Genomic DNA, 13,166 nt, shown 5'->3' on the forward strand with positions numbered 1-13,166 from the left:
GCATAGTCCTATAACACTACTCGGCAATATAAAGGAATGAACTGTTGATACACACAACATGTGTAGGTCAAAAACATGTTGTATAATAGAAGCCACAAACACACACACATACACAAAACACATACTGAACAATTCCATTGATATGCAGTACAAGAATAGGCAAAACAAATCCATGGTGATAGAAATCAGAAAGTAGCTGCTTGGGTAAGGTGAGGGCAAGGATGGGGATTGACTGAAAAGGTCCATGAGGAAACTGTCTGGGGTGATGAAAAGATTCTGTATCTTGTTTTGAGTGTTAGTTACACAATGGTTACAATTGTCAATAAGCATTCACTTGAACATTTAAATATGTCTATTTTGTTGTATGTAAATTACACTTCAATCAAAGCTTACACACACAAAATGAGTAGCATACACTAGACACTCAATGAATGTTGAATAAACAAACGAAGAGGAGACAATTTTTCTAAAGAACCAAATTACTAATAACTACCGAAAAGATTTCCCTCTCCTGGGTTATGGTAAAATGTGAGATTCTCTTGGGATGCTCTGATTAAAATCCTGTGAATATTTATTCTTCACAATGATTTTTTTTCCTCCCCCATTAAAATGGTTAAGCTTTGATATCTCCAGGAGTGGCAGAATCAGGTCTAAAACGTCTGCCTGCATCATTTGCAGGTGAGTAGAAATGCTACCGTAACAGTGGTGAGAGAATGAAATCAAAACCCATCATTGGTTTCCCAGTGTGGCAGATCAGCATTTGGCTGCTATTCCACATAATCTTGCCAACATCACTCTCAAAGTAATTTCCCTTATAAAATAGCGCACAATCACCACCCTATTTTGAACATGGGTATTTAATCTCAGAAAAAGTATTTAAAGCATTTGAAATATTTAAAGAGACAAGTTGATTTTTATGGAGCCAGTTGATATTAACCTATGCTGTTTTCCACTAAAGTTAATTCCCTGGGGTATACAAAAATTAGAAGACAGAGAATCCTTTTAGGGGTTTCATAGCCTAAAAAACTAACATGACACAATGCCAACTGACTCTCAAGAAAAAGATTTTTGCAAACACAGAAAGCTATTTTAAAATTCCCTTTTATAAAATCAAACAGTTCAAAAGCCATTGGCTGCCATCTTCAAAATCTGAAAGCAGACTACTGGTGGGGTTGTCAGATTAAGCAAATAAAAATACAGGATGTTCCATTAAGTTTGAATTTCAGATAAACAATGAATGGTTTTTAGTATAAGTATTCTCCCCAAATATTCCATATTTTTAGCATGAGCATGTCCCATGAAATATTTGAGACATATTTATACTAAAAAACTATTGTTTAATTTGAAAATTAAATTTAACTAGGCATCCTGTACTTTACCTGGAAACCCTAGTTTGGAGAGCGTTACTCAACCTACTCTGCAGAACAAGAGGCCCCACCTGGCTGATGAGCATGTGCCTTTAGGGTTAGTACACGGAATTACAAGGTTAGCAATGGTCACGGTAAAAGGAGAAGAATTGAACCTTTCTTCTGCTCTGTGGCTTTCTACTCTCTCCCTCTCACACTGAAAAATATTGTGAAAAACATTTAAACGTATTTCCAATTATTTAGAGTGATAATGGATTAGTTGTAGTAAATAAAGAGTATACTTCAGTTGGATCTCTAGTATTTGTTTGTGTACGGGCTAAGAGCCTAGGATTAACCATAGAGATTTGTGAACCTAGAGAACTCGTTTCTCTTGCTAAATTGCTATTCCTAGTGAGGAATGAACAGACCTGATTTTGTAAAGCAGTTTGAGGACTTCAAAATTGCTGCATGAAAATATTTTTTTCAAATGAAGTTATTCCCCTACTCTTTCCCCCAAAGGATTACCCCCATTGTTCTGCTTTATAGGACTTGTCATACTACGTCAGATCTCCAAGATGGAAGCCTGCTTCCGATGGAAGCTGGAATACTAGTACTCCACAGATGGGTTGAAAACAGCAACATTGCTCTGAGTCTGTTTTAAGCATTCATGGAGAGAGCATCCTTTTATGCATCAGCTGATGCTCTGCAGCACGGGATTCTATTACTATCATTTGAGCCGCTCGGTTATTCTAGCAATCAGACCTTTCTGTCTCCTTCCTGTTACCTGGCCTTGACACCAGCTATCATGTGCCCTCTCTGCCTTGACTCCCAGGCACACAATTCTTTTTCATTTTTTTTTAAAGTCATGCCAGAATATTGGACTTTCTAGGACAGTTACATGGCTATAACAACAGCAGAGAATGTGAAACCAGAGCTGTCCTGTAAAATCTAGGGCATGTGGTCCCTCTAATATTTCAACACTTGTCCTCTGACAGTTACCTACAATGGCAAGGATATTTGGAAAAGAGACAGGCCTGGGAGTCAGAAATTCTTCTCATCATGGCTTTAATCACTGCTTTGCAGTTGACCTTGAGCAAATTACTGTAACTATCTCTATCCTATGACAGTTTCTGATCCCCTTTTATTTGAAGCCCCCTATAACAATACTAATAAAAGGGCAAAGCAAAAGGATCTCATTTCCAATTTACTTTGCCTATCCTTAAAATTTATCCTTAAAATCCTAGTGTTTGTAACATGGCACATTGGGCTTCTCTATCCCTTTACCATGAAGGGAGAAAATTTATGGAAGACAAAGGTCTTAAAGATTTTACCATTTTCATTCTTGTTTGGGAGGATGTAACACTTATCTGCTTTCAGGACTGAAATTTGTAACCTTCAAGTCTGAACCCAATCTGGATAGAAATCTAGTGTTCTAATTCCTGGAAAAAATAAAAGGGGCTTACAAACTAAAGTGATTTACCCCATCAGACAGTAAGAATAGCACTTTCTGTGAAATAGTAACTTTTTCTCCCCTCCACCTCTTCAATTCCTTTGATCCTATCACCCTCTCCTCCACGAATTGATATCTCCCTCTTTTTTTTTTTTTTTTTTTTTGAGGAAGATTAGCCCTGAGCTAACTGCTACCAATCCTCCTCTTTTTGCTGAGGAAGACTGGCCCTGAGCTAACATCCATGCCCATCTTCCTCTACTTTGTATGTGGGATGCCTACCACAGCATGGCGTGCCAAGCGGTGCCATGTCTCTACCCAGAATCCAAACCAGCAAACCCCGGGCCACTGAAGCGGAACATGCGCACTTAACCGCTGCGCCAGTGGGCCAGCCCCGATATCCTCTTAAACTGAGGGTAGACAATAATGAATCACTTTAGCAAAACTACATAGGGCTAAGCAAAGATGTCATATTTTGGCACCTCTTGGCCCTGAGACACATCAGGATAGGACCCAGCAAGAGTTCAGGGTTTCCTGATGCAGAATTCCTGAAACTGTGGCCTCCACTTCATAGTTAATGTATGTTTTGGGCAAGAAAAACACAAATCTCTCTTGAATGTTTGAATTGTGCTTTGTTGCCTAAAGAGTTTTGTCTTTTTTTTTTTTTGGCCTGGCCTAATTCCTGATGTCAAGTCCCTAGGGTATCGGTGCCATGCCTCATTCTCAGTGAATGCATATTTTATACAGTGTGATCGCACTTTGAACTAAAATAGACCATATCTAGACATCTGCTGGTACAGCCTCCCAGGACTAAAGAATATGAGCAGTTTGAATTGCTTTTTGTCTCTCTGGCTTCTTCTTGAATCAATTCATGATACAGAGATGTTACCATCTAGATCTTATTAAAAAAAAAAAAAAAAAGGCACTAGATCCCAAAGGCTAGCCTCTATATTGACACTATTTTCCTAAAAAATGCAGAATATCTGAAAATGAAAGGGTCCTAGATGCTTACTTTACAGTCTCTTCAGCTCTGGCATTATTTGTTTATTGTGGACAAGATGACTTTCAGTTCAATCCTGTGCATAAGCAGGCCGCAAGCCAATTTCTAGCTTCCTCGACACTTTTTAAGTGTTTTAATCTTGACTCCAATGCAAATTCTTTAGGGAGGCTGGCAGCAGAATTTTCTCCTCTGTTATTTAAGATATGTGGCTAAAACTTCAAGGCAAATTGCTCATAAAATCACACCCCAGAAGATGTGATCTCCACCAACTTGGCAGGCCTTAATGTCTTGGGTCTCTTTTCTTCGCCCCACCCTTAACCTAGGGTTGGACAGAGGTTGAAATTATTCTCTTTGCTAGGCATGAGGATCAGGTATTGAGTGAGGACTAATTCTGATGTAAATTCTTCTTGTCAGGGATTTAAAAAGCAAACACAAATAGAGCCAAGGGTGGAGAAACTGAGGCTATCTGACTGTTGCCAAGCTGCTGGGACTACGAATCTTCTTGGCTTCTTCCTCCGGTTTGCTTCACCCTGAGCCCTCACTTAGTTCTTTGGATTTGAAGTCAAGGCAACATCATTGCTAAGTCAATTCCAGCATGCCAGTTCCAGAACACTGTAACCTTTAAAGACTTGGGATTCCACAAGAAATGTAGCAGCATTCCAGAAGACCTACGCATCAGACACAGACATATGCATTCTTGCCTGCAGCAGAGGGTGTTGGCTTTACTCCCTAACTCATATTCTGCAAAACTCCGGTGGCTAACTCTTCATAAGAGGACACAGCCCAACAGGCTCATCTCAATTTGAAGATCAGCAACAAAGGGCCTGGGTTTAGTCATGCAGTTTCCTGTCACTCACAATTAGTAAATAATCCTGGAGTAGTGGTTGTGAAAAAGGAAGCAGAAGTACTGAAAGAAAAAAAAAAAAAAGAGAAGAGGGGGCTAGAAAGGAAGTAAGACAGGTGGAAACGTATGACTTTTTCAACTTCCTGATGGAAAGATACCAAGAGAAATAAAACTCTTTCCGACTCTGAGGACTTTTCTTTGGCCATATTTGGGTGGATATAATGTCATATTGCCACCATCATATATATATTCATATATATGCATACAGATATATATATGCACACACACACACACATATATATCACCTGTTATATCATATATAGTTACCATCCATCAGTCTAGTATATGACTTAAAGCATATGGAATTAATCTACTTCCTCTTCATGAAGAACACAGGATGGGTAGGCAACATTCTATCTACTCCCCACATTTCCAACAGTCATTCCAACAGCCATTTTAAGTTACAGAAAAGAGTGAAGGCTGGGATCTCATGGCAACAGCTTCCTATGGATTGCTCTCCAACCTTTTGTGTCCCTGGTTTGTGGAACCCCTTCACCATCTTCTGCAAGTAAGACTCATATTAAATTAGAGTTATAATTTCCATGCTTGAAATTGACATTGAAGCCCATAATTTCTAAGTCAGGAAGGCTAAATAGTAACAGTAATGCTTTGTTTTGATCTAATGTGGTGGGTTTTGTAATGGTCTCCCAAACTCTTCCATATTTTTCTCTTTGCCTTTCAATGTTCCATGTTTCTTTCCCTCCTGCCTGAATATTTTGGCTCCCTCACCCAACTCTTTGATATTCTTTTTGCTTTGAAACATCTCTTTCAATGACTTACATTTGCTCTATATATTCTTTATTCCAACTCTATCTACCACTCCTGCCATGAGGACCATTCTGACATTAAGAACATGATAGGCTTTTCTTTTTTTTAGAAATTCCCAAACCATAGGTAAAATAATACTTTTCTTTGAGAAAAGCATGCATTATGCAGTTATCAGCTTTACAAATGGGGAAACTGAAGTAGGTAAATTATAAGATTTGCTCTAGGTCATGCATAAAGTCAGTGATGAGACTGGGACTAACTCCTGGTCCTCAGACTCAGACTAGTGCATAAAAACTAAAGACAAAAGTGCCTAAGATTAGAATGACTTTTTGTTTTTTCTTTCTTAACTTTTTATTGAAGTACATAACTTGTATAGGTTTTTCATTTGCAGATTTTCAAGGGCTTCATTAAACAGAGAAACCTAAAAATCTGTTTGAAGTAGGGCTAGTGACCTTGGGACATTACTGACTTCCCCACTCCTTCTGAAGCACCACGGAGAGAAATGAATTTCCAAGAGCCCCTTGTCCTTCATTTCAGTTATTCCAGAGAAGCCTGCCTGCAGCATGTGTTATTTAGTCAGTCTTCTTTATGAGAACTATACACTACCTTCCATACCCTCATCCCAAGTCGTAGGTAGTAGGTCTGCATTCACTCTTGACTCGCTGCATTGGAACCTCCTGGGTCATGGGACTAGGCATGGGGCCAAGTAAGGTTCTCCCCTTTTTCCTCAGCAGGGTCACAATTACTGCTGCCAGGAAGTCTATGGCTCTGGTGTTTTTGTTTTAAAATCAGTCTGTGATTTTATAAAAGAAGGTTGCCTCTAGTCTTAGTCACTTAGTTTCTCTGTGGGGCACACATCTGGTACATAAAGAAAAGGCTACAGACTGGGTAAAATATTCTTTCTTGGTCATTTGGCTACTTGGGTCGATAACAATTGAGATGTACTTTGTGCAGGGCTCAGTACTGACAGTTATAAAAGAACTAGAAGTCAAGCTCTTGTTAGTAGTACATCTTGAAATGATATCCATGTAAAACAAATTAAAAATATAATTATAGAACAAGTACAAAGAAATCAGCAAAAGCCAGTACTTGGGAGCTGATGGGAAAGGGGTTAGAGTTGGGTGGAGTTAGTCAATGAGGACTTTCCGGAAAAGGTGAGCTTTGAAGGAAGGGAGGGGCATGGGTTTGCCGAAAAGAATGAGAAGGCCTTTCCAGCAACAATCCATGAGCAGTGGTAGAGAAGAGAGAAGAGCAAGCTGTAAGGGCCAAATGGTAAACAGGTTAGCTTGCTAAGACTGGAGAATCTATGTTAAAGGGTAAGAAGAAACAAGTCTGAGAAAATGGAAAGGACGGTTCATGGTGAGCCTTAAATGGTTATAAATCAAAGTTGCTTTAACAGACAAGAGGGAGCCTATGGGTTCTTGCACAGTGAAAATAACTTTTTAACAAGCTGAGATACAGACGGATTAGAATAAAACAAACTGGCGAGTTAGAAAAATAGGCAAGCTGCTGCAAAATTTTCTGGGAGAGAAAAAAATGGCTGGGTCCTAATGCCAGCTCTGCCATTTATTAGCTGCATGACCTTGGGCAAGTCACTGAATCTCTGTGTGCCTGCTTTCTCATCTGTAAAATGGGGATAGATAATGGCGTCCACCTAACAGAGTTGTTGAAAGGATGACATGAATTAATATACGAAACATGTTTAGTAAGCATTCAAAACATTATTATTCAATTATTAGTTAGAGTATTAGTACATTACTAATCTTAGTATTATTTCTAAGGCCAAGAAGTGGTCATAGAAATTCATCTATGCAACAAAAGGCCCCATTTCACATCTTAGTTTGCAAGGATTGCAGCTTTTCAGTCTGTCTTAAAAGGTATGTAGGATTCAGAGGACAGGAAGGCAGGCCCAGCATCCAAGACTGTGCTGTCCAGTACAACAGCCACCACTAGTCACATGGGGCTGTTGAGCATCCAAAATGTGGCTAATCAGAATTAAGATATGCTCTAAATGTAAAATACACACTGGATTTCAAAGCCTTAGTATGGGGGGGAATCTCATTAAAATTTTTTATATTGATTACATGTTGAAATGGTACTATTTCGGATATGTTGGGTTAAACAAGATGTAGAAATTTCACTTGTTTTCTTTTTCCTTTTTTTTTTTAATGTGGCTACTAGAAAATTTAAAGTTATGTAGTTGGCTCACATTATATTTCTATTGGACAGTGCTGGTCCAGCACAACATTCAGCATTGAGTTTTGGAAATTAAGGGGTTCTACATGAGAAGGTCCTATAAAGGAATATGGGGATTATGGATAAGTTTCCTTGCCCTTGACACTTAAAAAATAGATATATTTAAATATATACATACTTATATATAATTAATATATATTTATATTAAAATATGTATACCTCAATTTACAAGATATCTACAGAACTGAGGGAGCCCACAGCTAGTTTACTTTTAAAGAGGCCACAACTGCTAAAGGGTCTTTTATTTTTTAAAAAAGCGGAAACAAGGTTGAAAACAGGAGAAGAGTGAAATATATCTTATTTCGAACATTAAATCATGGAAACAAAAATCTTCCTAACTTTTGAAATCACTCCCTTAAAAGTCTAAATCGCATTGGTTGAAGTAACCTGGATTATGAAAGGTTTTCTGACAAAATATTTCACATCATCCCTTGAAGTTGCTACTAAAATACCGGGAGTAATTACCCGCCAAAGAGCCTCCGGTCAGGGCTTTCCGCTGATCTGGAGGTAAAAATGCAGTTGGGGGTTTGGCTCTGAATTGGTATTTTACCATTTTACCCTGACTGCACTGACCAACTGCACAAGCTTCAGTTTCCAGAGACAGCTCGCGGGGCCCCTCACGCCTTTCCCTCTGCTTCTCAAACCTTTCCGGCTCCTTCGGGCTCGCACTCAGTCCGCTCTCCCAGCCGGCGCCGACAGGTGCAGCGGCGGGAGCCGCCTTCCGCCCCCAGCTCGCGCCCGCGCCCGCGCCCCCTCCCGCCCCGCCGGCCGCGCCCTCGCCGCCCCGCCCCCTGCTTCGGCGCGCGCGCACACACCGGCGGAGGCGCGCCCGGCCGGCGGGGGCGCGCACGCAGCTGCCGCCGCCGCCAGCGCCTCCCTCCCTCCCTGCTGGCCCTCCTCCCCTTCCCTCCCCTCCGCCCCCTTCCCCGTAGGCAGCCCGCCCGCCGCCCGCCCGCCCGCCCTCACTGCCTCCCTCCCGGCCCCTGGCACTCCGGCTGGATCTTGCCCCCGCCCCCAGGCTGCCCGGTCGCTCTCCTCAGGCGGTCGCCCGCGCTCGGTGGATGTGGCTGGCAGCCGCCGCCCCCTCCCTCGCTCGCCGCCTGCTCTTCCTCGGCCCTCCGCCTCCTCCCCTCCTCCTTCTCCTCCTCAGCCGCTCCTCTCGCCGCCGCCGCCGCCTCCACAGCCTGGGCCTCGCCGCGATGCCGGAGAAGAGGCCCTTCGAGCGGCTGCCTGCCGATGTCTCCCCCATCAACTACAGCCTGTGCCTCAAGCCCGACTTGCTGGACTTCACCTTCGAGGGCAAGCTGGAGGCCGCCGCCCAGGTACGGCGACCCTCGGGCGCCGGGGGCGAGCTGCCGGGCGGGCAGTTAGGCCGCGCCCGCGGGCTGGGCTGGGGGCCCGGCCGGGAGGGCGGGCGGGCCTGGGCGCTGCGGGCCGGGGGCTAGGGAGGCCCGCGCGGGCCCGGGCGCGCCCCTCGGGGCGGCTGCGGGGCGGCCGGGCCGGGGCTCTGCCCGCTGGGCTGGGCCGGGCCCGGGCCGCGCTGCGGGGAGCGCCGCGGGCGCTGGCGGGCCCTTCCGTGCCCTTCCGGGGCGCGCACACCTGGGTGGGCGCCCCCGGCCCTTCCGGGCCTGGTGGGGCTCTGGGAGAGGGGGAGGGTGATGGGGGAGGCCCGGGGGGCGCCGGAGGCCACGCTCTGCCTCCACCTCCTGACTCAGTTCTTTTCTCCGGTTCTCCCTACGCCCCACGGAGGACGCGTTGGAAGGGGCGGTCATCGGGGACTCAGCCGCCGCGCGTTAGCGAGGAGGGGAGATTCTAGAAGGGGGGGAGAGAGTGAGACGGAGAACGCTAATCCCAGGCAGCGTTGCTGAGTTCTCCCCGCCTGCTACGACCCGGGGGCTGGGTTTCCAAGATGATCCGCCCCCTTCCCCCTTCCCCTCAAGTGACAGTGCAGCAGTGACTTTGTTCTCTCCTAACCTCTAGAGAAGCTGAAGGAGGACCCCATCGCCGCTTTTCCTCCCATCTTACTAGCTTTGCAGCCTTTGAAGCAGGTGGATTTATTGCTACAGCGATGGTTGCTTAGCAGTACCCTCCTCCGAAAGAAGCTATTAGTTTTAGCATACCACTGGTGAAAATATTCCATTACTCTTCATTGCAGTTTTTGGTGAATCATGCTTCTCCCCCCCGCCCCAGCATTTTCGAAAGTATTGTTTGATTTTGGAGACCATTAGTCTTAATGCCCTACAAAGGTCCCGAACAATAGACATTTGTGATACCATGTTACGTGATGTATTATATGACATCTATAATGAAAAATGGGAACTGTTTAATAGTTATCTTTAAAAAGAATGATGGTAAATATATTTTGTTTCATTTCTTTTCCTGCTGCAGACAGGGGGAAAATCAATAGGCCTCAACCTTAAAGAACAGGGTGTATGTAGCAGTGAAATGAAAGAAATGTAAACCAGTGTTCCAATAAATTGAAAGTTGGCAGTTGTCTTTGAAAGCCAAGTACGTACTCAGATTGAAAATGTGGCTAAAAGTGTAGAATTAAGAAGTATACGGTCAGATTTGGGGCGCTTGTGTGAAAGCATGAGGGCTCTGGGGTCTGGCTGCATCAAAAGGCAAAATTTATTCCTGTGAAAGTCAGATGATTTAAAAATTTTCCATTAAGAATGTGAATCAGAATGAGTACATTTTGGGTCTGAATTAGTATTTCAGAGGGTTATTTGGGAGACTGTGTTTGTTTAAGCCAAGAGACTAGAGTGTTTGGTATATATTGGCAGGGGGCAGATGGGAGGGATTGTAAACAGTAGTGTGTCTTGTGACTTGGCAAACCTGCAGGAAGAAGGACCTAGTGATGAATGAATTCGTGTTATGTGAAAAGACTAACATTAAAAAAATCATTTGTTTCTTTACCCTATTCATTGACTTAATGAGTTCATAATTTGCAGAGGTTGCATATTTAGGGAAGATTTTCAGAAAAAAATTGCCAATGAAGATTTTTAAATGATTTTATTAGGAAGTGACAGTTTTATTTAAGTGTTAGGATAGAACAACAAGCAGTGACATGCTTCTCCTTACCCCTTTTTTACTTGCTTTTCCAAAGGGAGGAGAAATATGTGGAAGACTGGTTTGGGCCATTGGGGAACACATGGTAATATACTAGATATTAGCAGGGACTTATAAATTTGATACAAGGAAAAAATGAATCTTTTTAGTAACGTTAACTTTTCAAACTATTTCTTTTCAGAAATTCTTTTCAGGATAGGTGGCAACACAAATGAAAGATGACAAGGTAGTGAATTCTAACAGGTTTCATTAAAGGATAATTGGACTTTTTGATTGTACCCACTGCCACCTTTGGAAGTGCAAAAAGGAGTTAACATTAGTAGTAAAAAGCATATAGTAATGTTTTTGGAATCCATGGATTGGAGCAATAAGTTTAAATTGTGGCATTAGGTCGTATCTTATTGTGGAAATCTAAAAATGTGGACAAAATTATTTCTCTAGAAACCTAGATTTATAACTGGTATTGGGTCAGTTTCCTAACAGTTGGAATCACATTACACAAAGTATGCGAGTTGCTTGCTTGCTTTAGTTGCAAAATTTTATGATAAGCCTAGAGTATTTGTACAGGTTACATATTAGAAACTTAGTGGATTTTTAACCTGACCTGGGTGTGGACTCCTGAGAAGGTGAAGAAATTAGTCAATGTGCACTGATTTAAAAAGTAATTGTCTTTTACATAAGTGAGTGTGGTCTGATTCAGCAGGTTTTGAAAATATGTTATCATGGGCCTAGAGAAATGGGACATTCCCTTTCCCCTCCCTTTACATTAGGAGATTTGAGAGCAACAAATTTTTGTAGCTATTCTGACTCCCTTGTTTTGTAGATGATTAATTAAAAAATAGATTACAAATTTATGAGTGACTACAGTTCCTGGTTATGAGTGCATAGTGGATTATACAGTAATTGGGCTTTTTCTTATGGAAATATTTTACCTGTGCCAGAGAAATTAACTTCATCCTTCAAAGCGAGAAGTCAGGATATATTAGACAATCCTTGGCCTTCGCTAACAAAATATTCACATTGGTGATGACTAAATTGGCACTTAGAGGAGAGTTACAGATATAGTAGTTTGTTTGGCAGGCCAAACCTTGGCGCCCAAATGAATGTTATTGTCAACCCCGTGTTAATGGAATTTTCTGCCCAGATTTTGCATATTTTCTATGGAGTCATTTTGGTAGTTTTTTATTACTTTAAAAAAGTGATAAAGTTAATAATTTGTCCAGCATTGTGCTAGATCACTAAATGTTCTTATGAAATTAAATGGAAAGACTGGTGATAAGGAATTCAATTTGTTCAGATTTTTTTTTTCATTTTATTTTTTCCTTTTTCTCCCCAAAGCCCCCCGGTACATAGTTGTATATTCTTCGTTGTGGGTCCTTCTAGTTGTGGCATGTGGGATGTTGCCTCAGCCTGGTTTGATGAGCAGTGCCACGTCCGTGCCCAGGATTCGAACCAACGAAACACTGGGCCGCCTGCAGCAGAGCACGTGAACTTAACCACTCGGCCACGGGACCAGCCCCTGTTCAGATTTTCTATTCTGTTTCTTGAAATATCTATGAGAAAACTCTTAAATATAAGAAACTTTTATATGTTAAGCTTTATCTAATCTCTTGCAATGAATTTTGCAGCGAATTTTCCAGATAAGTGATGCTTACCCTTTGAGGCACTTAGAGTTTAAAATATATTTACTGATTTGGATGGAAATATTCCTAAAATATATTATCTTTTTAAGCTCTATAATTCCTCATAATCTTGGTTTATTTCTTTTCTTCTTCTTTTTTAAAATACTGGACATTATTCTGAACATCTGTCATTGATGCTTATAACCATAGATAACCTATGTACTAGGTAAAACTATATACTATATAATTTATTAGTTTCATATCTGTTCTGTAAAATTTATTTTCCTCACTCAGGTTATTACTTCTTGCTGTTTATTGTGCCTTGTTGCTGCCTATTGTGCAATTTCTTGCCTCTTTGGTTTTACCAAACTTGATCTGAAGAGGTCTATGTAACCAGATAAACAAGCTTGTTTGAAGTTAAAAAGAAATTTGTAAGTGAGGGTTTGATGGATTCTCTTCTGATTGAAGGGTATGAGCTTTATTGTATGGACTTTGTATCATCCATTCTGGCTTTTCATACAGGTTTTTTTTTTTTTTTTTTTTTTAACTTCCTGGTTTTAAATAATTGATATTGTCCAGTCCAATCTGGATAAATGTGGTGTTGAGTAGTAAGTTATCTATAAAACTTCTGTGAACTTTGCTACATAAATGAGCCTGTTCTTATTGTCAAGTAAATTTATTCTAATCTGTATGTGAGTCAGTGGCAAAGGACTGAGTCTTCTGATAGCTGTTTTGTTGTAACTGAGGTTAGTTC

The 13,166-nt window shown here is 41.7% G+C and overlaps 1 protein-coding gene across 1 annotated transcript in view; it reads left to right on the forward strand.

Annotated features, from left to right (window-relative positions):
• Window positions 1-3,466: 3,466 nt before the first annotated feature.
• Window positions 3,467-13,166, forward strand: part of NPEPPS (aminopeptidase puromycin sensitive) — a 93,410-nt gene continuing 83,710 nt past the window's right edge. Inside the window, exons 1-2 of the mRNA XM_023652653.2 lie at window positions 3,467-5,205; window positions 8,872-9,043. Coding sequence (XP_023508421.2) covers window positions 4,997-5,205; window positions 8,872-9,043 — 381 coding nt within the window. The 5' untranslated portion in view covers window positions 3,467-4,996. The remainder of the gene's footprint in view (window positions 5,206-8,871; window positions 9,044-13,166) is intronic.

The sequence above is a fragment of the Equus caballus genome, chromosome 11 (assembly GCF_041296265.1).
Source record: "Equus caballus isolate H_3958 breed thoroughbred chromosome 11, TB-T2T, whole genome shotgun sequence".
NCBI lineage: Eukaryota > Metazoa > Chordata > Mammalia > Perissodactyla > Equidae > Equus > Equus caballus.